The sequence below is a fragment of the Camelus bactrianus genome, chromosome 1 (assembly GCF_048773025.1).
Source record: "Camelus bactrianus isolate YW-2024 breed Bactrian camel chromosome 1, ASM4877302v1, whole genome shotgun sequence".
NCBI classification, from domain to species: domain Eukaryota; kingdom Metazoa; phylum Chordata; class Mammalia; order Artiodactyla; family Camelidae; genus Camelus; species Camelus bactrianus.
In genome coordinates this window covers 104,182,464-104,209,098 of record NC_133539.1, presented here as the reverse complement: position 1 = coordinate 104,209,098, position 26,635 = coordinate 104,182,464, and the positions used below count along the sequence as shown (strand labels likewise).

Genomic DNA, 26,635 nt, shown 5'->3' with positions numbered 1-26,635 from the left:
GACAGGGCTGTGAGCCGGGACTAAGAGCACAAGGTTGGGGCCAGATGGGGGCTGGAGTTCTGCCTCGACCACTTGTTAACTGTGAAAGGCTCAGGCCTCAGTGTTCTCCTCAGTAAAAGAAGGAAAAGGGGGACAATAATATGCCTTCTTTGCTGGTTTTTTGTGAGGATTAAAGGAGAAAGGTCTGGCACCTGGTAAACATGCCAACCTTAACATTTGTAGCCTCAGAGTACAGGTAGGCCCAGAGGGGAATGGGGGCCAGACAGATTCTTGATGTTTGTCACTTGTGGTTTGCCCCTTTTGCAGGCCACTTGGAAATGCTAAGACCTGACCCAGCCCAGATCTCTGAGGGAATTCTGCTTCTCAGTACTCTTCATTCAGAGCAGGATGCAGACATCCTTCGTGGGTTTTCTCCTGAACTGTTCTCTTCCTGGGCCTACACCATTCCCTCTGTCTCATGCATTTCAGCCTGAAGTTGTCTCATCAACATAGTGGGGCTTTTCAAACCATTTGGGTAGCTGAATAAATGGCATTGCTGGTCATTGGGCCTGCCTCTGGTTTACACGCTCAGAGAATTCAGATTTCTCTCTGAAATTCCATCCTAACATCCTGTTGGCTGGAGTGTGAGCTTGCTTTTACCTTGGACTGCCTTCTGCTTGAAGATAAGGCATTTTCACTTTATCTTTCAAGATAATGTATTACTGTACTATGGCACAGTTCCTGCATGTAGTCCAAAACTACAACTAAAAGATAAACTTAAAATTCGTGCTCCTACCCACGTTCCATCTCCCTGCCCCCATTTCTGTGCCCCTGTCATCCCCAGGTAACCATTGTGCAGCCTTCCTAAGGTTCCTTATGCAAAACACAGGCAGCCGCCAATCCACGTTCTTATTTTTTCCCCCATTTTTATTTAAAAGGAGTGTAATAAACATACTGTTCTGCCTTCTTTTTTCCCCCAAATATTCTGTCTGGGTATCTGGGAGATCATTCCACATCCATACAGAGAGAGTATTCTTGCAGGTGAGCAGGTGAAGCCCCAGCAGGACTGGGCAGGACGTACCTAGGTTAGCAGAGAGCCTTCAGCTGGGATAGTAGGGTGGTGGGGTGAAGGAGGGAATCCCCCACAGGGAGGGGACTAGGCAGTCAGCAAGTGATTTGTTCCCCTTGCCTGACTGATTTCCATGAGTCCCTGGGCACACTGGGGAATGCTGTGTCCCTGGCCAGGAGAGAGAAAGCTCTCCTTAGGCCCCTGCCGACTACCACCTAGATGTCCACCAGCGGGGTGATTCCTGCCCTCTGAGCCTCACCAGTCATGCCCCTCTCCTGAGGAGGGGCCGGTCAACAGGGAGGGATGGAGGCAGATAGATGGTCCTTGATCTCCCTGGAAAGTCCGCAGGTCCAGAGGACAGGGCTCTGCTCATTCCTTTGTGGATAAGCCCACAGGGCTCCCTTTGCACCCTGATGTGAGCCCATTCTTGTGGCTTCCATGCAGCAGCGGCTGGGCTCGGTCATATAATCATATGCTGCCTAAAGCACTCCAGAGTTGGACGTGCCTTGGCCCCCCCAGCTGTTCCCCCTGCTAAGCGGGTAGTCATGCAGGCATGTGGCACTCTTGTGTTTCAGGGGTTGTGCAGCACCTGCAGAACGGCCAGCTGCTGAGGGACATCTATCTAAAGAAACACAAGCTCCTGCCGAGTGACTGGTCCATGGACCAGCTTTACTTAGAGACCACTGGCAAAAGCCGGACGCTGCAGAGTGGGCTGGCCTTGCTTTATGGCTTTCTCCCCGATTTTGACTGGAAGAAGATTTATTTCAGGCACCAGCCCAGTGCTCTGTTCTGCTCTGGAAACTGCTATTGCCCGGTGAGGAACCATTATCTGGAAAAGGAGCAGCGTCGGCAGTACCTGTTACGTTTGAAAAACAACCAGCTGGAGAGGACCTATGGGGACATGGCCAGGATCGTGGACGTCCCCACCAAGCAGCTCCGGGCTGCCAACCCCATAGACTCCATGCTCTGCCACTTCTGCCACAACGTCAGCTTCCCTTGCACCCGCAACGGCTGCATTGGCATGGAGCACTTCAAGGTGATCAAGACGCATCAGATAGAGGATGAGAGAGAGAGGCAGGAGAAGAAACTGTATCTGGGGTACGCGCTCCTGGGCGCACACCCCATCCTGAATCAGACCATCGGCCGCATGCAGCGCGCCGCAGAGGGCAGGCGGGGAGAGCTCTTTGCTCTCTACTCGGCTCATGACGTCACGCTGTCGCCAGTTCTTAGTGCCTTGGGCCTTACGGAAGCCAGATTCCCGAGGTTTGCAGCCAGGCTGATCTTTGAGCTGTGGCAAGACAGGGAGAAACCCAGCGAGCACTCCGTCCGGATTCTCTACAACGGTGTGGATGTCACGTTCCACACCTCCTTCTGCCAGGACCACCACAAGCGTTCTCTCAAGCCCATGTGCCCCCTCGAAAACTTAGTCCGCTTTGTCAAAAAGGACATGTTTGTGGCCCTGGGTGGTGGTGGTACTAATTATCATGATGCATGTCACAGGGCAGGACTCTGAAAGGTAGGCAGTGCGGCGCTAACAGAATCTGTGTCAATACGAAGAGGTGGGAAAGGTTCGCTTCTATTTCTATCCGTTGCTAAGGGTACAAAACGACAGACTTTTGAAGGCTGGAGATCGTGCTTGGGGGCCACGTAGATGGTTTGGGTTGAACAGTGAGTATATTGCTGTAACTGGGTACATGAGTGACTTGGTCCACGATGGCGAGTTCACAGAGAAAGGAAGGTACTTAATCATAGCCAGGTTCTCCTTATGATGCCAGAATAATACTTTAGTACCCAAAGTTGCCAATCTAAATGTGTATTCTTTTGATCTGCCTTGGTACTGTATGATGGAACCAGCAAACCTCAGCCAAAATTTTCATAATCTGGGGCAATATGACCTTGTCCCTGTTCAGTGAAAAATGGCCTGAAGTAATTTCTCTAAAATCAGGGTGGGCAAACTTTTCCTGTAAAGAGCCAGATAGTAAATATTATACGATTTGTGGACCAAAAGGCCACATAGAGCGTCCGTCACAGCTACGCAGCTCTGCTCTTGTAAGATGAGAGCAACCACAGACAACGTGAGTGAGTAAGTGTGGCTGCGTTCACTGGCCACACAAAACATGTACTGGGCCAGGTGTGGCCCGTGGGCTGTAGTTTGCTGACCCCTGAGCTAAAAACCAGGCTATGCTACAACTGCACCTTCAGCACTTTGAGAGAGCACCAGCTGAATACCGAGACTCATTCAGCGGTGCCTCCACTAACTTCTGTGAGAAACACGGAATCTGGTCTGTATCTGATATTATAACACAACCTGAGGGGAGGTAAACAAGGACTTACAATGAATCAGAGAAAAGTCATTAGAATAATACTTGATGTTCATGACGATTGTGGTGTAAGATAGTTTCGAGTATGTTTGAAATATTTGTCTGCTGTAGTCTACTTGCTGTATATGCTGAAATTTTTGTATTCCATTTAGTATTTTTATAGTCTAGGAGAATATTTTCTAAGACCAGTTTTAGATGTGCTCTTATTCTATGTACTATTCAGTTTCCTCTATCTGCTTGGTGGTTTAGAAGGGAGCCGGAAGCTTGAGATCAGGTACTTTCTTCCAATAAAACTGATGGCTCGTTCCCTCTGACAAGCCGTAGAGTCGGATCGATTTTTAAACCATTTTCGTCAGTTTCAAATGGTAAATTTCGAATTTGGTTTTTAAATAAGTTTTTGGAAGAACTTTGTTACTAGATAGTTAAATAATCTTTGTAAGGTATTTTATATATTAGAAGCAATTATAATTAAATCTGTGATTTCTGACTAAAATGGTGCTAGTTCTGTGCGAAGAAATGTCAAGTACAAGTGAGATTCCCCAGTGCCGTTGGCATTGCATCCTTTCCTCTTTGTTTTTGTCCAATGTTGCATTTGAATATGTCTGTTTCTATTAATAAATTTTTGAAGAAAACTCATACGTACAACTCATGGCTTGTACCTATAAGTCCTTCTGTTTCTTTTGAGGTGAGTTCCAGTGTTTTTTTAATTTATCTTTTTTATATATAGATAAATAAAAATGTTTTAAATTAGAAAACTCTGCAGGACACGTGGGGAAGGGAGGGCCCGGCCCCCTGGCCCAGGTGGCCAGCCCCGGGCCCAGTTGGGCCCAGCAGGGGTGACGGGAAGGGACAGGGTCCTGCACTGGGCCACAGAGGGGCTGCGGCTTCCTTCTCCAACAGCAGTATCAGGGCTGAGAGGATGTGTCACAGCTGGTGGCCTTGGACTGGGTGAAAATTTATCTTAAGTGCTTTTTTTTATTGCTGAAAATTGTGTGTTGTCTCTCGAGGATTTAAAGCCTAAGCACATTTTTTTTTTTTGCTCCCACTAACGATCTATTGGAATCAGAACAGCTAAACACAACTTGAAGAATTAAAATAAAGGTGAATCAGAAGATGTTTTAAAAATCAATTCCCGACATCTGTTGGTAAGAGTAAATATTTTGGATAAGAGCCAACATTAAAAGTGTAGATAGAGGCTTTGCCTCCCAAGACATCAGGCATTAAAGCATCTCCTCAGTATTGAGTTCTGAGACATTTCATTTCCATAAACAAACCCAGAGCACCCAGCTGAGGCTGATGGATTTCGTCCTTGGTTTCAGGGCAGTGGTCTCGATGGCTTAGTTTATGGAAGATGTGTGGGTACACACTGCATGGTCAGCATTCTTGTTTTCATGATTAAAATTACTACGTGCACACTGGGAGATGATCAAACAATACTGAAAACAACTTCAGAGATTAAGTTCTCTAATCCCACCTCTAGAGAGAATACTGTGAGCTGCTGGACAGACATTCTTCCAGAAATTTAACACACAGATACAGAAATACAGGTAATGTTTAATAGGAACAAGATCATTTAACATATATTGTTCTGTGGCTAGCTTCCCTTAAAATATATTTTTATTCATTTGTTTCCTTTAGCAATATGTCTGAGGCATATTTCTCATTAACTTGCTTCCCTTAATAGCATGTCTTGGAGATTTCCACACTGAGAGAGGGGGATGGCATGGGGGAGCAGTAGAAAGAAAAAAAGCTCTTTTTACAGTCATAGCATAATATGTCATAATTTCATGACATAGATGAGATATTTTTTAATTGTCATTAAAAGTGAACAAAATTAAAACTTAACACCAAGGTAATGAAACAGGACTACAAGGCATCTGAGGCACACAGAACAGAGCAGAGAAGCCACCAATTGTATGTGTTGATTAATATGAGTGGAGTACATATTCTTTCTCTAATTTCACTTAGAAATAGAATTGAATATATAAAATAGATAATATAAAATAAACAACAAGGTCCTACTGTATAGCACAGGGAACTATATCCAATACCTTGTAATGGTCAATAATGAAAAAGAATATGAAAAGGAATACATATATATATATGTATTGTACCTGAATATATATATAACTGAATGATTATGCTATACACCAGAAATTAATACAACATTGTAAATCAACTTTACTTCAATAAAAAAAGAAAGAAATAGAATTGAAGAACTTAATCCAATATTGCTATTAAGCTTACTTGAGGGTCTTTGTAGTGACAGCAGAATTAGATGTTTGGAAGATTTGAGTAATCCCTTGTTTTAGAACTGATAAAGACTACGGCAGGAGAGGCAGGGACGCTTGTGTTTCTCTGACTCTTTAGGAAGCCTTCTGAACAGATGGAGCGGTCCAGACGAGTGTGGGCGCACCCTGGTGTGTTTAAACACAACGTAAGTAGAAAGCAGAACACAGCTGGGGTTTACACTGCAGTTCTGGCTTTGATTGGGGCTAGCTCAGAGTTCTGGCCCAGGCACTGGTTAGCTCCCGTTGTTCAAGGCCACTGAACTGAATGTTGGGTTGTGCCTTGATGATGCCTGCCTGGTGACCAGCTCAGAGGAGTAATCATCGTTCCAGCTTAAGAGGAGCCAGCTGACTTCATCAGAGTGTCTGAGCAGGACTTCCTGGCGTCTGAAGTCCTACTGCCCGCTTAGACTGGCCTTGATGGGGAGAAGGCATCCCTGAGGGGCCGGGACAGCTCCTCCCAGAGCTGCAGAGCCCCTCACGGAGGGATAGCCTGAGGCCTGGCTTCTGGATAACTCTGTCAGTAGTAAAGCCACCATTTTTGGGGTCCTGCTTCCCAAGAGGGGCCCCACAAGTATCTCTATCAATCTAAACAACCCTCTGAGGAAGGTCCTATTACCCCTAACACAAATGAGGAAACAAACTGATGAGAGTGAAGTCACCTTTCAAAGGAAGAGTCAAAGTGCAGAGTCTAACCCAAGTTTCCACGAGACCAGTGAACATTATACCGCACAGATTGTGGCACACCATGGAAAAGGCTTTCCTGCACTCATTTAATCCTGCCAATAGCCCCAAAAGATACCATATTTGCTGGTGATTATCACTGAGTATTAAAATACAGTGGGATTACAACAGTTATAAATTTGAATCTAAATGGTTAGGAGAATATTCCAACTCTGCTTCTGACCTTCTGTGGTTACTGTTTTGGTTAAGGAAAAACTACATAATGGAAACTTCATCTCTGCAGTTGTGTTATATTATACTCAGCCACTAGAGGGCAGCATCAACTATAATTGTTAGCCTTTAGGGCCCAGTCTTTCATTTGTAAAGGAGGTAGCTATTTTGGGGAGATTTAATAGGGTGACCAGCTGTCCCGGTTTGCCTGGGCCTGAGAAGTTTCCCAGGATGTGGGACTTTCAGTGCTAAAACTTGTCAGGTTCCAGGCAAACTGGGACAAGCTGGTTACCCTAGTGTAATGTGAGACAGGCACTAGGTAGTACTGTCATTCCCGCTTCATAGAAACAGGAATGCATGATGGAGTGACTCAGGTTTCCATAGCTAGCTGGGATGCAGCAGAGCTGGGACTCAGAGCTGTCATCCATGAACTCTAAGGCCCATGTTCTTAGGCAGGATGTAATAACGTGTCTCTGAACCATTCCGGACTGTTAGGTTACATGCAGCAGAAACCTGACTACAGTGATTAAGCAAATAAAGCGTTCCATTTCCTCCAGTGGCTCCACCACGTCATCAGGAACCCAGGCTGCTATTTATATCTTTCTGGCCGGCATGGGGTTCCTCAGCCTACCTCTACGACAGAGGAGTCTAGGAAAGTGAGTATTTTTATTGGGCATGTTGCTGTCTCAAACAAATCAGGCCCTCTTCATGAGGAAGAAGGGGCCAGTGGGTACTGCTTAGAGAACTGGCAGTGACTGTCACATTCTCTAAAGCCACCCCTGAGAACTGCACCACCCACATCCCCCACTTCGGGGCTTCTTCCCGCAGTGGCTGGGAGCGCGCAGGCTGGCAGTGCCTCCTTTCTAGGCAGCCACACCCAGTGACCGGGCAGGGCAGGGGTTTAAAGTCCCGAGGGCAAGCCCGAAGGGCCCCCCAGGTGCAGTGCCCCCCAGGGGGTCCGCCGAGGCCTTGTGACTGCAGCACAGCCCACTTCTGCCCTACCTTGCCTCCCTCCCTTCCTTCATGGTGATGACCCCAGAACACTCCTTGGTAAATTTCCTGCATCCACATTTGTCTCAGAGTCTGCTTCTTGGGAACCAACCTGCCATGGAAGAGAAGCAAATCCTAGGACTAAGGCCTCTGCTAATTTGGGCAGTAAAGCTGGAGTCATTTATTTGGAAGAGATTATGTATCTATTGATCACAGATTTCTTCTATCACCGCCTGTGAAAGGCTTCCCATTTCACTGTGGAAGCTAAGGAAGCACATGTGAAGCCACAGGAGAAACTTGACCTAGGACAGTCCAACACTGATTACAGAGGGCCGTTATACCAAGACTCACCATTTACTCATCACATGCCAGGGGCTGGACACTGGGCCACACACTCAAATGAGAGTCTCCGTGACTCAGCGTATGAGCAGGCATTTACTATCTCTGTTTTATAGCTCAGGAAATGGAGGCTCAGAGGCAGACGTCCACCTAGGATGGCATCAGTTGTGAGTAGCAGACTGCGGCCTGGGTGTGGACTACGTGTCCCTAGGTCCCAGTGTTCTTCAGCTCCCTCAGCACACCACTTCCTCTGCCCTCCGACAAGTGAACAAAACCGCAAAAATGGGCTTTAGACAAGAGTCTGCCCAACCCCAGGGGATGATCTTTGTTAGGGATGCTCATGTTTCTAGCATCTTCTCATGCAGCATTTCCAAGAAAGTAGGATCATCTTATAATGGGTTGCTTTAGCCTGGGTTCCTCTGAAAGCAGAGTCTGAAGAAAATCCTTAAGTCTAGGTGTTCAGTAGGAAATGTGGCCCCAAGTTGCAGAGGTGAAGGACAGGGAAGGGAGAAGGGGAGGGGAATGCCAGAGCGAGATGCAGGTGAGCTGACCATGGTAACCAGCCCCTCCAGCCGTGGGACCTCCCAGAAGCCCTATAAAGCGCACCTCCTCACTGGTCACCTGGGGGAAAGGGGGCACGGGGACGTTTATCCCTTGGCTCTGTCCACAGCTGTCTCCCCCATACTTCTGGGTGGAACATGCCTGAGCGTGTCCACCTGGGCACCTGGCATCTGAGAAGCTCTCGGGCAGGAAGTGAGAGGAGATGCTGTCAGATCACAGCCTGCGTGGGCCTGGCCGTCTCACAATGGCTGAGAAAAGGCAGGAGGCCGAAAGGATGGGAAGCGGAGCAGGCGACGTGTGGGGTGTGAAGACCAGCCAGCATTCACTGAGTGCTTTAATGTGCCCAGCGCTGTGCTGTGTTTTAAAAGCCTAACCTTGTTTCATCCTCACAGCAACTCTGTGGCTTAGAAATCATCATCATCTCTCATTTGTGAGAGGGGGAAAGAAACGGACAGAACAGGTCATTTGCCATATATGGAAAGTCCCTTTGCATCCGTGCCAAGCGAATCATGCCACTCCTTATTAAAAATAAAAACCCTTGCCCTCCACCACCTTCTAGAGAAATCCAAGCTCCCTAAGGTGACTCAACAGGTTGTTAATGGTCTGGCCCCCACTTACCTCTCTTGCAATAGTACAAGTCTGAAGGGGCTGTAAGCAGATGGTAGTTGTTGATGCATTTTTTGTACGCCTGGGAGAGAGAGAAAGGGTCTTCATGCCACCATGTGGGGTGTCAGGTTTGCAGAGTCTCTGAAGGGACAGTTCTGTCCAGAGCCCTGTCCCCAGATAATCGTCCTCATGACAGAGCAACCTGCCAGTCCTTCACCCTTCTCCCCCTCCCCATCTGTGTCCTCTTCCCCATCTCCCAGGGGGGGGAAAAGTGCTTTGGAGCCACACAGACCAAGTTCAAACTCAGTTCTGTATCACTTCCCAGCTATGAGTCCTTAGGCAAGACAACTAGTCTCTCTAGGCCCCAGAGTCCTCCTGAATCATCTAGGATGACCCCTCCCCGGAGAGAGTGTACAGAAAGCCCTCGGCACGTGGAGGGGGGCACCTCTTAAATGGGAGCCTTCATCACTGCCCCCACTTACTCTTAACTGCACTGAATCACCAAAACGAGCTAGAAGCAGAAAACATCCCTGCCCATTTTTTAAAGCCAGGAAACCCACATGGAGGCACAGCATCCTCCTCTAGGTATAACTGGGAGATACAACTCCCCCCTTTGTGGGAGAAAAGAACTCTAATCTTCCTCCTCCCTTTGTGCCCATGCTGTATGTGACACCTTGCATAAACATCTCATCGCTTGTCCTTTCCTCCTGTTTCCTTTATTATCTATGTCTGACCTCCATCTTCCTGCTTTAGAGTTGCTGCCCGTTGCAGAAGCAGCAGCTGACCACAGAGTTCAGTAAAGGAGTGGGAGTCTGGAGGCTTTAGGCCATTGGTCTGGTCCTTCTTTGGCCCCTAGAGGCACTGAAGGAGAAGCAGGCTGGGAAGTGACATGCACCTCGACAGGAGACAGATCCTGCCCTCGGTGCCTACGATATAGGCAGCTGCCCCCCTCCATGCTCCTGAGGCCAACCAGTGAGGTGCTCTTCCTCCTCCACTCACCCTCCTCCCCAGTGCCCCGTACAGGCGTGCCCCAGCAGCAGTGCCCAGGAAAGACATGTCCTTCTCCTGGGGGGCAGCTGGCTGCCTTCCTCCCAGCTTGGAGCCAAGCGCATCTTGGTTAGGTCCTCCCCAAATGAGAAGTCCTTTCAGGAGCCTTCCTTCAGAAGCTGGCCAGAGACCAGAGACAGGGGCTCCCACTAGCCTGAAGCTGCACCCTGTGCCTGTGAAGGGACGCCACACTGCCCTCTAGTGGCAACTTCCCTGGCTCTGGTTCTGCAGTTTTTCCTTTTCCTGTTCCCCACACCAGACAAGGCCTCTTTCCCCGCAAACGGAAGCTCCCTCTGTCAGCCTAGGAGCCAACTCTTCCCACTGCCAACGCTGTCTTCAAGATGTAACAAGTAGAGACACACTGTATCCAGATGGTCTTACCGTAACTGCCCTTTTGTCCCACTGATCAAGGAACTGTTTAGCATTCTCATAACTGGCTCCCTAATGGACAGACCATTAAATTGACCTTCTGATTGATGGATGCTGAGATCCTACTGCCCATCTGAAAAATTAATCCTGAGTAACTGACTGGCTGAATGGTTAAGTTTCTAAATTACAAATCATTTGATTAATTTATTGTCTTTCTAATGGACCTACTGTGTTTCTAACTGACCTACTAAGCCTAAACAACTAAACATCTGATAAGCTTGAACCACCTACCCGGCTGACTCTCCCACTAACCATTTAGTGGTTATGACTGACTGCCCAGCAGAGAACTGGCAAGACTGGCAGCCTGGCTCCTTGACAAGGGATAACGGATGGGAGGAGAGACTGCCCCTTCCTCATGCCCTGATTCCTCTTTGGGCTTGGGACCTACTCTTCTCCTCTCTGGAGCCATCTGAAGGTGCCAACCAGGAGGAGGCAACCAGGAAACTGACCTTCTGATCTACCTCTAGTAAGGTTCTTAATCAGGGCTCCACAGATAGGTTTCAATTTTGTTCTTCAAATAGTGTGGATATAAAGATATGTTATCTGGGAAGAGGGTTCACAGCTTTCATTAGATTCTCAAAAGAATTCAACACCCACAAATATCTTCAGAACTACTACTCTGTGAAGACCCTCAACAAACACATTCTGATAAGCAAAGCCCTTACGTAAATTCAAGCCCCATTTCTCTCTCATATTGGGCCAGAGTGGCAGAAAGTTTAACTAAAAAGAGTTAGAGTCACAGTGGATTTGGATGTAGTAAGGTGGAAGGATAAAAGCTGAGCTGTGTGTGAAGTTTCCAGAGAGAGGCTCAAGGAAATCACCCTGTGTCCTTTTGGCTTGTAGGCTAAACTTTGACCAAGATGGTGGCATCCTCAGCTCTGGACAGAGACCCTTCGAGCTAGGATGAAAGATACATTTACTAGAGCCTTTGTCTGGGATAGGGGGTATGTATGAGTATGTGATTTTGAGTACCTATGTGGCTGTGTGTATTTATAGACACCAGTGTGCTCACAAAGGTGGGTGTTAACAGGCTACGTACGTGAATGTCCTTTGGGTCAGTGTGCATCTGAATAGTTTTGTGAATGTATTTGCACATATATGCTCACTGATGGACCCCTCAAGTCTTTTGGGGGGAGGAGGGCGGGAGGGTTGAGGCAGACTGATTAAGAATGTCTCTGAGAATATCTACATACACGCCAGCAGCCCACACCACTAATATGGGGATCCTCAACTCTTCCCTTGAGCTCCCATTATCTACTCAGTCCACAGCCACCATCGGCTCTCATCATCTCTCCCTGAACTACTATTCGGTCTTCAATGCCCTCCCCTCGCGACCCCTCAGAACTGGAGCCACAATGACGTTGAAAAATTAAGTTAGTATCACAGCGCGCCCCACCGGAAACCGACAACAGATTTACACTGTCAGGGGATAACGCCCACCTCCTCTGTGCGACTCGAGAGTCCTTTCATAGCGGCAGCCCTGCTCACTGGGGACTCGAGCTCTCGAGGCCCCGGGCTTTAAACACGTCGCCCCACGGCCTGGTCCTAAGCCACACCTCAATGTTTTGGCTCCGAAACCTCGTCCTCCAGGCCCTTACACGCTGCTCCTACATCCCGCATCTCGGAGATTATCACTTGTGCTGTAACTGCCCGATTACAATTAACAATTGTAATTGACAGAGGCCCCAAGTCGGTCTGTCACGTTCCACCTCGGGACTCCTCCCCACAAGACAAACCCTGAGCCACCGCAGCTCAGAGGCCACCCACACACCAGTTCACACGTCTCCTTCCGGCGCCGCCGAGGGCTGGAAGACGCGATGTGAAGACAGAAATGCGCGTGCGCTGAGGGACCAGGAGGAACTACGACTCCCAGAATCCACCCGACAAAGACTCCATTTCCCACAAAGCTCCGCGGGACCCCCACCCCGGACATGCGCTCTTTTTCCGAATGTGGAAGTTAGGGTGAGTCTGGATGTGGAGTCGGTTTCTGAAAGGGTAGAACGGCTCGAGGTTTTGTCTACCTCTAGGGGTCGTTCGTGAGTCAGAGAAACAGACTTCGAAAGGAAAGGACCTGGCGACAGTCCTTCAGTGCAGTGTTCCGTTCCCTCTGGCACGCGCGTCCAGGCCCGCTGCGGCCTTGCACTTTCTGCCTGCCGCGGCTTTGTAGCCCTCTGCCGCTACGTGCTCTCTCCCCACCTCTGGGCGTCTCTGGAGATAGATGGTCTTGGGTACTCTTTATTCCCAGTCTTGCGTTGCTTGTCTTCCACCGGGAAGAAGTGAAGACTTTTGCCCCAAGGGCATAACCCACGGGGCTCCTTGTGTGGATCCCACAGCTCTTTTGCAACTTCCAGCAGTAGCTGCAGGAATCCAAGCTGTGGACAGTAGCAGGGAGGAGGAAGATCTGTAGTTCCTGACCTGCTGTCCCTGTTCCCAAGAAGGTAACTTTCCTGTGGCCCCAGCTCTGTGGCTATATGGGGCCCGTCCAGCACAAGTCCTTAAATGCGTGGATTCTCAAGAAAGACAGCCTCCTTCCTCAGACCCTTCAGCCCCCTGCCTCATCCTCAGACCCCAGCAACACCTGTCTGGGCCCCACTGCCTATTTTCACCTTTCCCCTCGAGGCCGCTTAGAGCAAATGGCCTGGCTAGAAATGGGAGCAATTGGTGGGGTTGGGATTGAGGTAGAGGGTCTGGAGCATTTGGACGGAAAGAGGAAACCAGAAGGGAAGGAGTGGACTAAGAAGGAACTGTAGGGCATTTAAGAGACTCAAAGTTACTGAAGCAAAATGGGAGGGTTAGAGCACGGGAGTGAGAGGAAATGAGACCTGCCGTCACCGTGTATATCAAAAGGTAGAACTATGTGTATCCCTAAGCAGGCAGATAAACATATTTTTCAAGAGTTTCAGGCAAGGTCACCTTCCTTTAGTGAAAGGCAGTGATCTAGCAAGCGAATTACCTCACCAGTGCTGGTCCTGAAATTTCAGACTGCTTAGAGTTCACGTTCCAAGGAGAGGCTGAAATTGCAGTTGGTTAGGTATTAAGTCTTGGTTTGTTGACATGAGACTTAGCACAAGTGAATCCATTTGGGGCCTATTGTTTCTTCTTTTAACAGAATGTCGTTAATGAAGCTATAGAAGTATTCATTTTACTCAATTTTGAGCCTTGAGTACCTGTCCTTTTGATATTCCGTGTGACAGAATGGGAGGTATACATCAAGCAAGTCTGCTGCATACCAAGGTACTGTATTTGTCTGGAGGAAAAAATGTTTAAAAAAGTAGTTACATGTGCAGTCTTTGAACCCCTATACCGTTGTATAAGAATGTGCCATGGGCCTGGAAAATTTCCTTACAAAGATATAAAGAGCTCTCACAGCCTGTGCTGGGCATATCTCTTTGTTTGGAATATCTTTCTCTGTTCCGGACTGGATGTGTACTTCTTTGTTCTGCTTCAGTGTGTGTGTCATATGACACCTGACCAACCCTACTGCTGTATCTGTTCCAGGAGGGGAGGGAATGGGGTCCTTTGCTTGTAGCACAAGAGGAGTGCACACAGTTCTGCTGGCCATGGGGGACAATCACCACTGAAGCTGATCTTGCTCTTTCTCTTCACAAGTAAAGAGTAAAGGACTGTTCCACCCAGTGCCTCTGTGAGTCGTGTTTTTCTGGCAACCCGGGCGCCCTGGCACCTGCGAACCGTGGAGCAGGTTGACATCCTGGGGCTGCCAGTCCTGTGGCAGGTATTCTTATACCAATTGCTATCCTCCATGTGTTAAGACTCCTCCGCTGGAGATGGTGATCGGTGTCATCTGCTCAAGAAAAAGCAATTCTATGCTTGGTTGATTTGCTAGGTGCACTAGTCTCTCTTCTTAAAAACACCTCTTTTACTTGAATGGATGACAGTGATTTTTTGGACTTGGATGTTGAGTAAACACTTTCTAGAAAATGAACAAAATTAGCTTGTCCTGTCAAGAGAATCCAACTGACATTATTTGTTGCCAGTGATAAAATGTGGTCTTTCAAGCGAAAACTAGAATTTTAAAGAATTATGTCTACCATATATCATGACAGCTTCTGTTTAAAAGATTCTTTGGATGAGCTTGGCGGCAATACCTGCAAATGTGATTTTAAAAAATATACTGAATAATGGAATATGTCGATATTTGAAAGGTCTGCATAACTCGGTATATTAGACATCTGTTGTTGCTTTAAAAATTACTCTAAGACATAGTAATTTAAAACAACAAATATTTATTATCTCACAGTTTCTGTGGGTGAAGAATTTGGGAGCAACTTAAATAGGTGGTTCTGATTTAGGGCTTTGCCTACAGTTGCAGTCAAGATGTCTGTTTTGAAAGTGTGGCTGGAGCTAGGCTATCTGCTTCCAAGATGGCACACTCACATGGCTGTTGGCAGGACACTTGGTTTCTTACCACGTGGACCTCTCCGCAGAACTTTGAGCATCCTGACAACATGGCAGGTAGCTTCCCCCAGAGTAAGTGATCCAAGAGAGAGGGAGCAACATAGAAGCCTCCATGTCTTTTATGATCTACCCTCTTAAGTCACACTGTGCTTTCTACCCCATTCTACTCATTAGAACTGAGTCACAGGTACAGCCCATATTCAAGAAGAGGGAAGTTAAGTTCCACCTCCTAAAGGGAGGAGTACCAAAGAATCCATGGACATATTTTAATAGCACTACATTTAGTGAACCAGTATTTTCCAAATGACCACTGTGTGATGTTACAAAACCATGAAGCATGGGTAGAAAAAAGTCTATTCCACATGTAAAAGCCCAATGGATTTTTAATGTAACAGAGTAGGAGTAGTTCATTGATGTTGCTTTAGATTCCACATTGCTACTAACCTTTAAGAAGCAATCATTTGCTGGCCATATTTCCTCTCTTGGATTGGCCTGCTCCTAATTCTTGGAAGTGTACTATCTTTCACTATTTTTTTTTACTTCACTAATAAAAATCTTGCTTATATCATGCTTTTTGTCTCTCATCAAAAATTCTTTTTTTTTTTTCGGGTGACTAAAAACCAAGGTAATTCTTATTTCCCTTTTCCCGGTAACGTTAATTTTGGTGCTATGACCCAGATTGCGTGCTTAAATCCAATCTTTCCTCCATCATTTTCCCCTCCCTCTCCGAGGCCAGCAGAGCACAAGCTCCGGGGGCCAGCTGTGGGGGCTGGAGCGAGGACACAGGGCTTGCAGCTGCAGGCGGCGCTGGGCCAATCAAGCAGCGAGTGGCCCATCTGGGACCCCGTGCTGGGCCTGTTGCTGCGCGAGGGTAAAAAATAAAAAGTCAAAAAACGAAGAAGCAGCAATCATTTGTTGAGTTTTGGTGTAGTATCAAACAAGAATATCCAAAATCATCTGAAAAGACTATTAAAACATTCTCCTCATTTCTAACTACTTATCTTTGTGAGGCCAAATTTTCTTCATATACTTCACCCAAAACAACATTAGAACAGACTGGAATGCAGAAGCAGACATGAGAATCCAGCTGTCTTCTTTAATTAAGCCAGACAGATTTGCAAAAATGTAAGACAGTGCAGCTCTTCTCACTAATTACTTTTTGTTTGGAAAATAATTTTTCTTAATGTGTGTGTGCAGTGACATGTATTGGATTTATTATTGTAACTTGTAAATGAATTAAGTATCTTAACATTTTCTCAGTTTTAACTTCTGATGTGTTCAGCATTGATAGATACAAGCGATACTAACAAAAGCTCTTTGGCATCCTTAATCATTTGTAAGAGTGTAAAGGGGTCCAGAGACCAAAAAGTTTGAACTGCCCAAGCAGTCATGATGGTCCTGTCGCCCTTGAAATGGCATGTTTAGGTCTGGGCATGTGGTGCAGTTCTGTCCAATGATACATAAGGTGAGGTGTAGGTACTGTGTTCAGTTTTCAGTTCAGGGTATTAAGTGGAAACATACATTAACAATCCCATCTTCAAAGGGATTGGTAATGTTCTGTTTCTTAAACTAGATGATTGATATGTGATATTTATTCACCTTCTTTATCTCTTACATATTATTTTGTGTGTAAAGTATTTTATAACAAAAAAGTTGAAAGAACACACAGAAGAGAAGATTCCCCTTCCTCTATATAAGCATTGTGTCCGTTTTGCTGCATATTCGTCTGGTATATTGGGCCGAAGTGTGCACTGTTGGGATTTAAAGAATTTTGTGTGTTTCATGGCTCTCTGAGTCTGTGTCAATGACATATTTGTGATATTTGATTTGTAACCTGAGAGTACCCAGACCTCTCGCCACGTATGCAAACTCACCACTTTCACAAGGCCGTCAGTTCAGGTTATACAAAGTCCCTCGTAAAAAGACCTTCTCTCCTTCTTAGTCCCTTCTCCCCTAGGGTCAGGCAGGATGCCAGTGTCTGTCATGCATCACATCTCTGCCAAGTTCTCTCACCTAAAGCTCTCATAAGAGTAGATGTCTACTTGGCTTGCCAGCCCACCAGTTCTGCAAATTGCCACACACTGAATCCACTGTAGACCCCTTTTAGAACTTGTATGAGCACCTCATAAATGAAGCCCACAACAGATACAAAGGCGGGCTCACTACACCACTGTGGAGTGAGCGGACCCTCTCCCAATGTGGTCACCCATGAGGTTCCAGCAATTCGCATGCTCACTGAAGGACCTGGGGCCATGAAACCATAGTTCCTGGGTGTCCCTACCCCACCTCTTAATGTCACTTTCTCAGAAGTTCATAAATTAAGTAACAAATTAAAGAATTAAACAATCCCATGAACAAGTTTGAATGGATACCTGAACAAAATCTGGGCTTGGCTATGATGGGTGAAGGGGGAGTGGCCACTGGGCAAGCACAAAAAAATCTGCTGTAATTATCTATATATATATGTGTATTTTAAATCTTTCCACAGTAAGATATATTGCTGTGTGACTAAAAAATCTATATTGATATGGATATGCTGGTAAAGGAAGCAGACCCATTTGCTGAAACCCAGTTCACTGATCGATCCACCACATTTGCTTGCTGCTTTTGCCTGTTTATAAAGTTTACAGCAATTCATACTGGGTGGAATTTTTTAAACAACCTTTGAACATTTCTGCAAAATCCTAGTTGGCCAGTATTCCATTATATCTGCATGATGGCATTTTAAGGACTATTCAGTCTGTTGCAGCCCAGTTAGAAGAGAAGGGACACCTAGGAGAAAATATTCATGAAGAATAAGACATCCTAACTGAAAAATGGACAAAGAATATGAACAGGCAGTTCACAGATTCAGAAATACAGTTGACCAAAAAACATTTGACAAGATTTTAACATTATTAGTAATCAAGAAAATACAGGATAAAGCAGCAGGAATATGTCTATTTTTACAACATACTATAAGGTAGTTAAAAAGAGTAGTAGGCTTGGTGAAGTTGTTCTGACATCAAGCCGTTTCATAGAATTCAATGTTGATGTAAGTGTAAGTTGGTACAGAATTTTTCGTAGGCAATTTGGCTGTATAAATCACCAGTAAAATGCCTGTGTTTCCTTTGAGGTATGGGGAGGTAGGAAAGAGTGGGCAGGGCTAAAGCTCTGGCAAGTAAAGGGGGCGATCTGTGGGTCTGGGAGTGATTTGAGGGGCCAGGATTGATGGGTGACGGGGGGAAGGGCCAGGGATTAGGAGGAACCAGAAGGTCTTGAAAGGACTGGAGGAATTGAGCACAAATGGCAGTGGAAGGACTGACAGGGGTTAAAAACAACTGAAGAAACTTGATAAGAGGGAGGGGAAGGGGTGGGACTGGCAGAAATGTAGGATGGAAACAACTGACTTTCAGTGAACTGACCTAGAGCCGCTGGCAAACAGGCCCTGTTAACATTGAGCAAGGCCCCTGTGGAAGAAGATTTGAAGCAAACAGGAAACATGAATTTTCAGAGTGCTACTCACTGCCTTACAGAGTTCTTTTACTTCCTCTTGACTTGGCCCTGTTATTACATTGTAGTTTGCCTCTAAAGCAACCTGAGATCTTTGAAAGCTCCTTGGAAGCCTCTGATGGTCAAAGGTTTGTGTCTTTCCCACGTGATCCTAAGGTACAAAATAGACCTTTCAGCTGCCTCTAGCAGAAACTTCCTTTGTTACTCTTAAAATTTAGGAAATTGCTTCAGATCCTGAGAGGGCATGAAGCAAGGCTCTCTCTGCAGTAGACTGTAGCTGTGCATAAGGGGGTGCAGATCCCAAGACTTACTCTCTTGTCTCTCGGTTTGAGGCAGGCATTCTTTTAGGAGGTAAACGGCCCTGTGGTCACTGACTTTCTTTGTGGTTCATGCCATTTTTCACAGGGCAACCAGACAGCAAGAATCTCCAGGGGCTGGGTGTGGAGTGGGGTTATAGGCCGAATCATATCCCCCTAAATTACATATGTTAAAGCCCTACCACCTGTTATTTCAGAATGTGACTGTATTTGGAGATGGGGTCTTTAAAAGGAAAGATTAAGTTAAATGAGGCCATTAGAGTGGGCCCTAATCCAATCTGACAAGTCTTACAAGAAGAGCAAATTTGGCCACAAAAAAGTCACGCCAGGGATGGGCACACTCAGAGAAAAGGCCCTGTGAAGATACAGCAAGAAGGTAGCCACCTGGAGGCCTGAGTGTAGATGGGCCTGAGCTTAAAGATGTGGATGGTGACATGGTCTTGCTAGGCTGAGAGAATGAAAAAAAGGGAAGACAACCTCAGACTTAGGGAAAGGTTGAGGGAGTAAGTAACAGCTTGTTCCACTGGAAGATTCTTTGGGTCCTGGTATTCCAAAGAAACTAGCCAAACTCAGTAGACTCACGCTTCAGCATTGCCTTTTTCTTTGTATAATACCCACCTAAATTCCAGCCAGTTGCTTACTGTGCCTCCAGCAGGCGCCTGAATTTCAAGGTCGTGCTCACTGCTGTACCCTCAGCACCATCACCTAGAGCAGTGGTACTCAGCAAGCATTTGCTTGAATGGATTAGTGTCTGTACATATGGGTAGATGAGTGTATGCATGAATCTGTCTGCGTCCAGGATACAGTGTCTGCTCCTGCTTCCCACAGCAACTTGTGATTCTTTCTCCTTCCACCTGCCCCCTGATGGGTCTAAAAGCCCTTAGTCATTCAGCTCAAATGCCCTAGCTTTGGAGACCAGCTACTTATTAACTAAACCGTTGCACCACTCGTTCTTATAGCCTTAAATTAATTTGGGTTAATTCTTAACTGTTTCCTTTCTGTTCATGTGTCATTTAATGGTTTGCCTTTATCTGATTTTCCCCAATTTCCTGTGCATTTGTGGTTTTCTACAGGAGCTCTATACCAGAGGCCTCACACAGCCACACCAGAGTGTGGGCACCTAAGTTTTCTAGGAGGCTCTCCTGCTGCTCTGGGTCTCATCCAATTGGTGTCCATCCAAACATTCCCACCCGAGGTTATTTATGCTAGAGGAGGAAGAATGCCCGCCCCAGAGCCAGTTCTCGGGGAAAAGAAGAATTGTTGATATAGCCCGAGCCCCCAGAGAGGAAAGATTTCTCTGCAACAGCTAAAGGTTGGTGACATACTTTTTCTCCAACTCAGTGAAAGCTGTCCATGCTTGTTTTCTTTCCCATGAATTTCATTAGTGTGTTTTGTCCAAATGACCTTTGGAATAAACAGGAAGGAAAAATTTTAAATCGATAGGATAAGCTTCATGGGGGACTGAGAGTTTATCCATCATTGATTCTCAACATCTAGCATAGTGCCTGACAGGCTTAATGAATGTTTGATGAAGGACGGAGAGAAAGATAGGAGAGAAGGTGAGGAAAAGGAAGGGACTGGAGAAGGGCATGAATGGAAAGAATGTTCATGTATTATTCAGAAATAATGTTTTTTGTGTTTTCAAACTGATTAGTTGCATTATCGCTGACACCTAGAATCAATAAAACAAATTAAGTCATTTTGCAAATTGAAATTTTATTTATGAAGATAAAATTATAGTAGACAACCAGAATAACAACAGCAACAAAAACAAAAACCAAGGACTTTATTTATGGATAAATGCAATCTGGACATGGAGGTGATAGAAATGACTGCATCTGATCAGCTTGGTGTGTAGAAAAGGTCAACTAATCAGAAACTGTGCATTCAAGAAATTTAAAAATATCTGGGTTCCCTGCTGTTGAAAGGGGTTAACCACACAGTAATTCAGCAAATGCTCAACCATATTTAATTATGTGTCAGGGAGAAATATCTCAGTGCAGGAAAAGAAAAAGATTAAGGAAATTAGCTTTTTTTTTTTTTTTTTAGTATCATTCTTTCATTTATTTGAGATCGTACGGCTCCACAGTTCAGGTTTAGAAAATAATTCTAAATGACACTTACATGGCAAAAGAACAGACCACTGTGGTGAAGGTAGAAGGGGAATAAGTAAGACATAGTTTTTATAAAATCAAGATCTGAAAACTAAGGAACTGTTTCCTCAGCAATTCAGATAGTGGCATTTATTAAAGTTCTCAATGTTAGGAAGAGTCACTATAATTTTATATTCTTTTAATTTGGGGAAAATAAAATATAACCTAGGAGAAAAATCTGAAACCATTTCCATAGTAAATTCAGGAAAATCTGTTTTGACACCAGTCTTGCAAAATTGCATAAATGAGGCGTATAATTTGTTTTGAAGGGCTTGCCAGAATGATTTAGACTATCATGATCAGCACAACTGTATTATAAAAGAAGACTGCTGTAATGTAGGTAGATAATGACTGGTGACTGAAAAAAAAAGAGAATACTATCTTAGCTTCTGTGGGGTGTTCCTGAAGTTAGAATAATTCAGTTTTTTGTGTGTACAATAAATTTTACCTGTGAAACTGATTAGTGCAAGAGTTCAGTAGGCCCCAAACTTCAGCCAGTGATAATTTTCGTCCTCCCTTTTGCCACTTGTTCTGCTATTTAACATGTTTTTTCCTTTAAATCAACTTTTTTTAACTTAAAAATATTTAAAAAGAAAGTTAGTGGTTATTACAACCTAAAGTCGTCTCTGATGGGCATTCTTTGGAAAACACTTCAATAATAAAATAATAATTATTAATAATAAAAATAATTTAAGACTATTTCAAAACTATTTCTATAAGATAGAGACATACTGGTGGAGAAGAAATCAGAATCCTTAGAGTGCATGGGAAAGAGTTGGGATAAATCATATGCTCAGGTTACAGTTTGCCTTTTGTGGCTTTATTTAAGAAGCAAGTTAATGTTTACATGACATTGAACTTCAAAGTCCAGGCAATAAGGAGGAAAACAGTGAGAGAGAACAACAGTTGGCTTGTCAATGCTTGCTTTTCCTAACCCCGTGGAGAGGCCCCAGGGGGCAGCAGTGCGCAAACACTGGGGGAAACCAAAGCATGCGGTGGGGTCTTATCTTAATAACGTACAATAATTTTTTAAATTAAATTATACAGATTTATTATGCAAAGATACAAGTGCCATGTTTCCTAACTCACATGGCCCTAATTCCTGTTGGAGTTTCATTATGTCTTTAAATAATGATCTCTTTTTTCTAAAAGTCTTGGTGTTAAGTTCTTGACCTTCCTTCCTTGGTATGATGCAATCTTTGACCACGTCGTGTGTCTTTACTATGATATTCTTGGTTTATAGAAGTGAGCGCTGTTATTGTAACAAAGGAGGGCATTATTTGTCCACATAATACAGTGAAACAGCATTATTCTTTTCAAGTACTTCCCTTCTGATTCTTCCCTCTTGTAGGGGATTTTCACTTATTCCTGACTTTTAAGTTAGGCCAGCCTCACACATGACACCAGCAGGTGGACAAGGGGTGAGGGCCCCCCAGATGGGCCCCTGGACGTGATATCCTTCCAGGCTTACTTCAAAGGGAACCTCCATGCCTGGAATCAGCAGTAAATCAGTGCTTCCCTGGAGGGAAATCCCTACTCGCTTTTAAAATCTCATCATATGGTATTTTGAGGTGCACGTAGATACACTTAGAAATGTTATGTCCCATAAAAGGGCTAGTTGACAGGTCTATGTGTTCCCAGAAGAGTATCTGAAAGACAGGAAAGGAAGCAGGAGAGATTTCCTTCAGGTGAAAGGGGAGGATGAGATTTAAAGAGCTAACTGCTTTCCCACTCAAGGAAGGGGCACATGACTCCCCAGTCCTGCAGTGTGGGCCGCATGTAGTGACTTCCTTCCAAAGAGCACAGTGTGGAAGTGGGCGGGGAGGGACTTTATAGTGGGGAGACCTGCAGACACCACCTCAGCCGGGCGACCGAGGTCAACATCAACAGCGATCACTCGTGCTGACGGTGTGTAGGTACCTCGATGTGATGTGGTGAAAGCGGCCCTTGGCCTCTGTGGTCTTCCTCTGCAAAACCTATAACCCCAGTCTGATAATGAGAAAAACATCAGACAAGCCCAAACTGAAGGAAATTCTATAAATACCTGACCCGTAGTACCTCTCAAAACTGTTAAGTTCATCAAAGACAAGGGAAGTGTGTGAAACTTATCACAGCCCAGAGAAACCTAAAGAGGCATGACAACTGAATGCTTTCCTAGAACAAAAAGGACAATACTTAAAAATTAAGGAACTCTGAATAAAGTATGGATTTTAGTTAATAATAATGTATCAGTATTGGTACATTAGTTATGACAGATGTACCACAGTAAGATGTGAACAATAGGGGAAACTTGAGTGTTGAGTACATGGGAATTCTATTACCTTTTTTTTTTTACTTTGTTAATTGCGATATACAGTTTACAATGTGTCAGTTTCTGGTGTACAGCACAATGCTTCAGTCATACATGAATATACATATATTTGTTTTTATATTCTTTTTCACCATAAGCTACTACAAGATGTAGAATATAGTTCCCTGTGCTATACAGTATAAACTGGTTTATCTATTTTATATATACGAGTCAGTATCTGCAAATCTCAAACTCCCAATTTATCCCTTCCCATCTCCTTCCCCCTGGTAACCATAAATTTGTTTTCGACATCTGTGAGTCTGTTTCTATTTCTATTACCTTCTTGACTTTTCTCTAATCCTAAAACTATTCTAGAATAAAAAGTTTATTTGAAAAAAAAAAAAAGCTAACTGCCAGAGAAACCACTGATTGGAAAACTACTGAGACTCTTCGTGACCTGCAATATTTCCTGAAAATCCAAGAGAAACTTTATAATCACATCAAGAACTAGATGGTGCCTCTGGTGACTATCACCCCAAGATCAATGGGGACCAATTCTAGTTGTACAGTCTAGTACTTGAAGTTACTTCAAGAGAGAGAAACCAAGAGGAAAAGCAGGGAGAAATTGTTTAGTATACACATTCATTCATTCACACACACCCCTGCGATGAAAAGTGATACCCTCTCTGCTGGTTCAACTCTCCCAGTGTCCGAGGACTTCTCTGTGTCTATCCATCCTTACAGGTGGTGTTTCTCACACACTTTCCTGTGTCTACTACCTTACCTCTTTCTGTCCTCGGCTTCATCTACCACTGACATGCCATAACTCTCTCATCTGTAAATAGATCCACCTGTCTAAAGATGTCCCCACTTGCACAACGCACAGTGGTACTTAGCACTTCTCAAACTTGCTGAGCCCATGCTCTTTCTTTTTTGTCTAGTTGTATCACTTTTTTTTAATTGAAATATAGTCAGTTTATAATGTTGCATCAATTTCTGGTGTACAGCAATTAATGTTTCAGTCATACATACGCATACATATATTCCTTTTCATATTCTTTTTCATTATAGGTTACTACAAGATATTGAATATAGTTCCCTGTGCTGTACAATAGAAACTTGTTTATCTATTTTTTAGATAGTAGTTAGTATCTGCAAATCTCAAACTCCCAATTTAGCCTTCCCACTGCCTTTCCCCCTCGTAACCAAAAGTCTGTTTTCTATGTGTGTGAGTCTGTTTCTGTTTTGTAAATAAGTTCATTTGTGTCTTTTTTTTTAAGATTCCACATATAAGTGATATCATATGGTATTTTGCTTTCTCTTTCTGGCTTACTTCACTTAAAATGGTGATCTCCAGTTCCATCCATGTTGCTGCAACTGGCATTATTTTATTCTTTTTTATGGCTGAGTAGTATTCCATTATGTATATACATATGTGTATATATACACACATATATATGTACCACAACTTCTTTATCCAGTCATCTGTCGATGGACATCTAGGTTGCTTCCATGTCTTGGCTATTGTAAATAGTGCTGCTATGAACATTGGGATGCATGTATCTTTTCTAATGAAAATTTTCTCTGGATATATGCCCAGGAGAGGGATTGCTGGATCATATGGTAAGTCTATTTTTAGTTTTTAAAGGAGTCTCCATATTGTTTTCCAGCATGGAAAATGGCTGCATCAACTTACATTCCCACCAGCAGTGTAGGAGGGTTCCCTTTTCTCCACACCCTCTCCAGCATTTATCATTTGTAGACTTTTTAATGATGGCCATTCTGACTGGTGTGAGGTGATACCTCATTGTAGTTTTGATTTGCATTTCTCTGATAATTAGCGATATTGAGCATCTTTTTATCTGCCTGATGAGCTGGACTCTTTTAATCCCCCTTTTTGTGGATGATGCCACCACTCAGCCACTCAGATCAGGAGCACTGAGTTATCCCACAAAACCCCTTAGCTACCAGATTGTCCAGATTCTACCTCCTAAATGTTTCTAAGAGCTAAGCCCTTCTCTCCAACCTCAGAGCCTTAGTTTGGCTTCTTGCCATGTCTCATCCCAGAGACAGCCTCCGTCCCCTAGCCAGACTCCCACCTCCAGCCAACGTACCCTCACCCTGCCCACACAGGTGTGTCTCTAACACACAGACCTGACTGCACTACTCCCCTGTGGACAGCCCTGTGAGATTCCTTGTCACCCCTAGAATACAGGCCAGGCTCATCAACATGGCACAGAAGTCCCTTCTTGGAGACAACTGCCTCCTCTTGTCATTCTCTCAGCATTTCCTACCATGTTCCCAAACGCACCTTCGGCTTCTACCATACCACTGGGCATTCCCTTGCCGCTTCTTCCCATGTCCTCCTCCTACTTGGGCTTCAATATCCAACCCAAACTCTCTTTGGGGACTTTCTCTGAGCCTTCAAGACCGAGGCAGGCACCTGCAGGCCTCCTCTGTAGTGTTCTTATAGGTGCCACCCCCCCGAGTCCGGTCCCCCTTCCCCACCCCCACCTCCTCCACTGTGCATAACTTAGGCACTATGTTCATTCATTCATTCATTCAGTAATTGGCTAGTTTAGATACTAAAAATACAGCCATGAACAAAACAGAAAACAAAACCAAAAACTCCGTCTTGTTGGATCATTCATTCTTTGCAGTCTTTGATTTTCCCTTCTCTCCCTTGGGAGATTTTGAGGGCAGAAACTGTTCCTATACACATCTTAAATGCTTAGCATACACCCAACACATATCGGTGCTCAAGAAATACAGATGAAAAGCCCATGAATGCAGGGCCCTGATGTTGTTCCTTCCACCCTCCATGCCAACTTGAGGGAAGGACTCAGGGAAATGCCTTCAGTGCCGAGGAAAACTAACACCAGTACCTCACCCCATCCCCTCCCCAGTCCTCCCAACTTAGTTGTGTTTCCCTTCAAGCAGCAGCAGTTTTGTGGCGTGTCTGCCTGTTCTTCTCTGAGGTTGTCCACTTGCCTCTGGAGGGAACAATTCTTACACAATCAGAATATCTTAAATGCTGGTTGTTTGTTTTTAATTTTAAGAATTAAGTTCTAGACGAAGCACAAACACTTCTATTTCTAGAACAGAACATAGGAGTGGTGAACTGTGTTGCTAGGTGACTGTGCTAGTCGGGGCCAGAACTTAGGGGTGGGCGGGGAGAGCAGAAGTGGGAGGTCAGACAAAGCGGGTTAGTTTCCTAGTCTACAAAAATAGAAGTCTCGTGAAGCTTCCCTACATGGGTGAATCAAGAACTAAAAAATTACCCTTAAACCTCCATTGCTTCTTTTTATTGGACAGTCTTTGGTACTGTTAGAGATTTTTTTTTTAATCAGGTGCATATTATTGCATTTATAAATTTAGAAAACAAGTTGGATTAGAAAACCAGTGAAGGGGAGACAGCGTGTGTATTGCAGAAGATGGGGGCAC

General features: G+C 44.8%; 2 protein-coding genes and 1 long non-coding RNA gene across 17 annotated transcripts in view; 2 read left to right on the top strand and 1 right to left on the bottom strand.

The window, feature by feature from the left end:
* Window positions 1–4,005, top strand: part of PXYLP1 (2-phosphoxylose phosphatase 1) — a 68,986-nt gene extending 64,981 nt beyond the window's left edge. For all 10 annotated transcript variants that reach the window (XM_045514717.2, XM_074370491.1, XM_074370502.1 and 7 more), the window contains one exon: window positions 1,624–4,005. In XM_045514717.2, the coding sequence (XP_045370673.1) occupies window positions 1,624–2,561 (938 nt within the window). In that variant the 3' untranslated portion in view covers window positions 2,562–4,005. The remainder of the gene's footprint in view (window positions 1–1,623) is intronic.
* An 898-nt stretch (window positions 4,006–4,903) lies between these two features.
* On the bottom strand, window positions 4,904–12,478 carry LOC123616082 (uncharacterized). Its single transcript, XR_006723937.2, has 3 exons — window positions 11,964–12,478; window positions 9,060–9,129; window positions 4,904–5,786 (listed from the first exon to the last, which is right to left on the bottom strand). It is a non-coding gene; the product is annotated as an uncharacterized LOC123616082 (long non-coding RNA).
* Window positions 12,479–12,491: 13 nt separating this feature from the next.
* Window positions 12,492–26,635, top strand: part of ZBTB38 (zinc finger and BTB domain containing 38) — a 113,851-nt gene continuing 99,707 nt past the window's right edge. For 4 of the 6 annotated variants that reach the window (XM_074370441.1, XM_045514710.2, XM_074370436.1 and 1 more), the window contains exons 1-3: window positions 12,584–12,961; window positions 13,633–13,757; window positions 19,822–20,060. The gene's annotated coding sequence lies outside the window, so the exon portion shown is untranslated. Of the gene's footprint in view, window positions 12,962–13,632; window positions 13,758–19,821; window positions 20,061–26,635 lie in introns of all 6 variants that reach the window. The other 2 variants (XR_012509247.1, XM_010952268.3) reach the window with 2 other exon arrangements.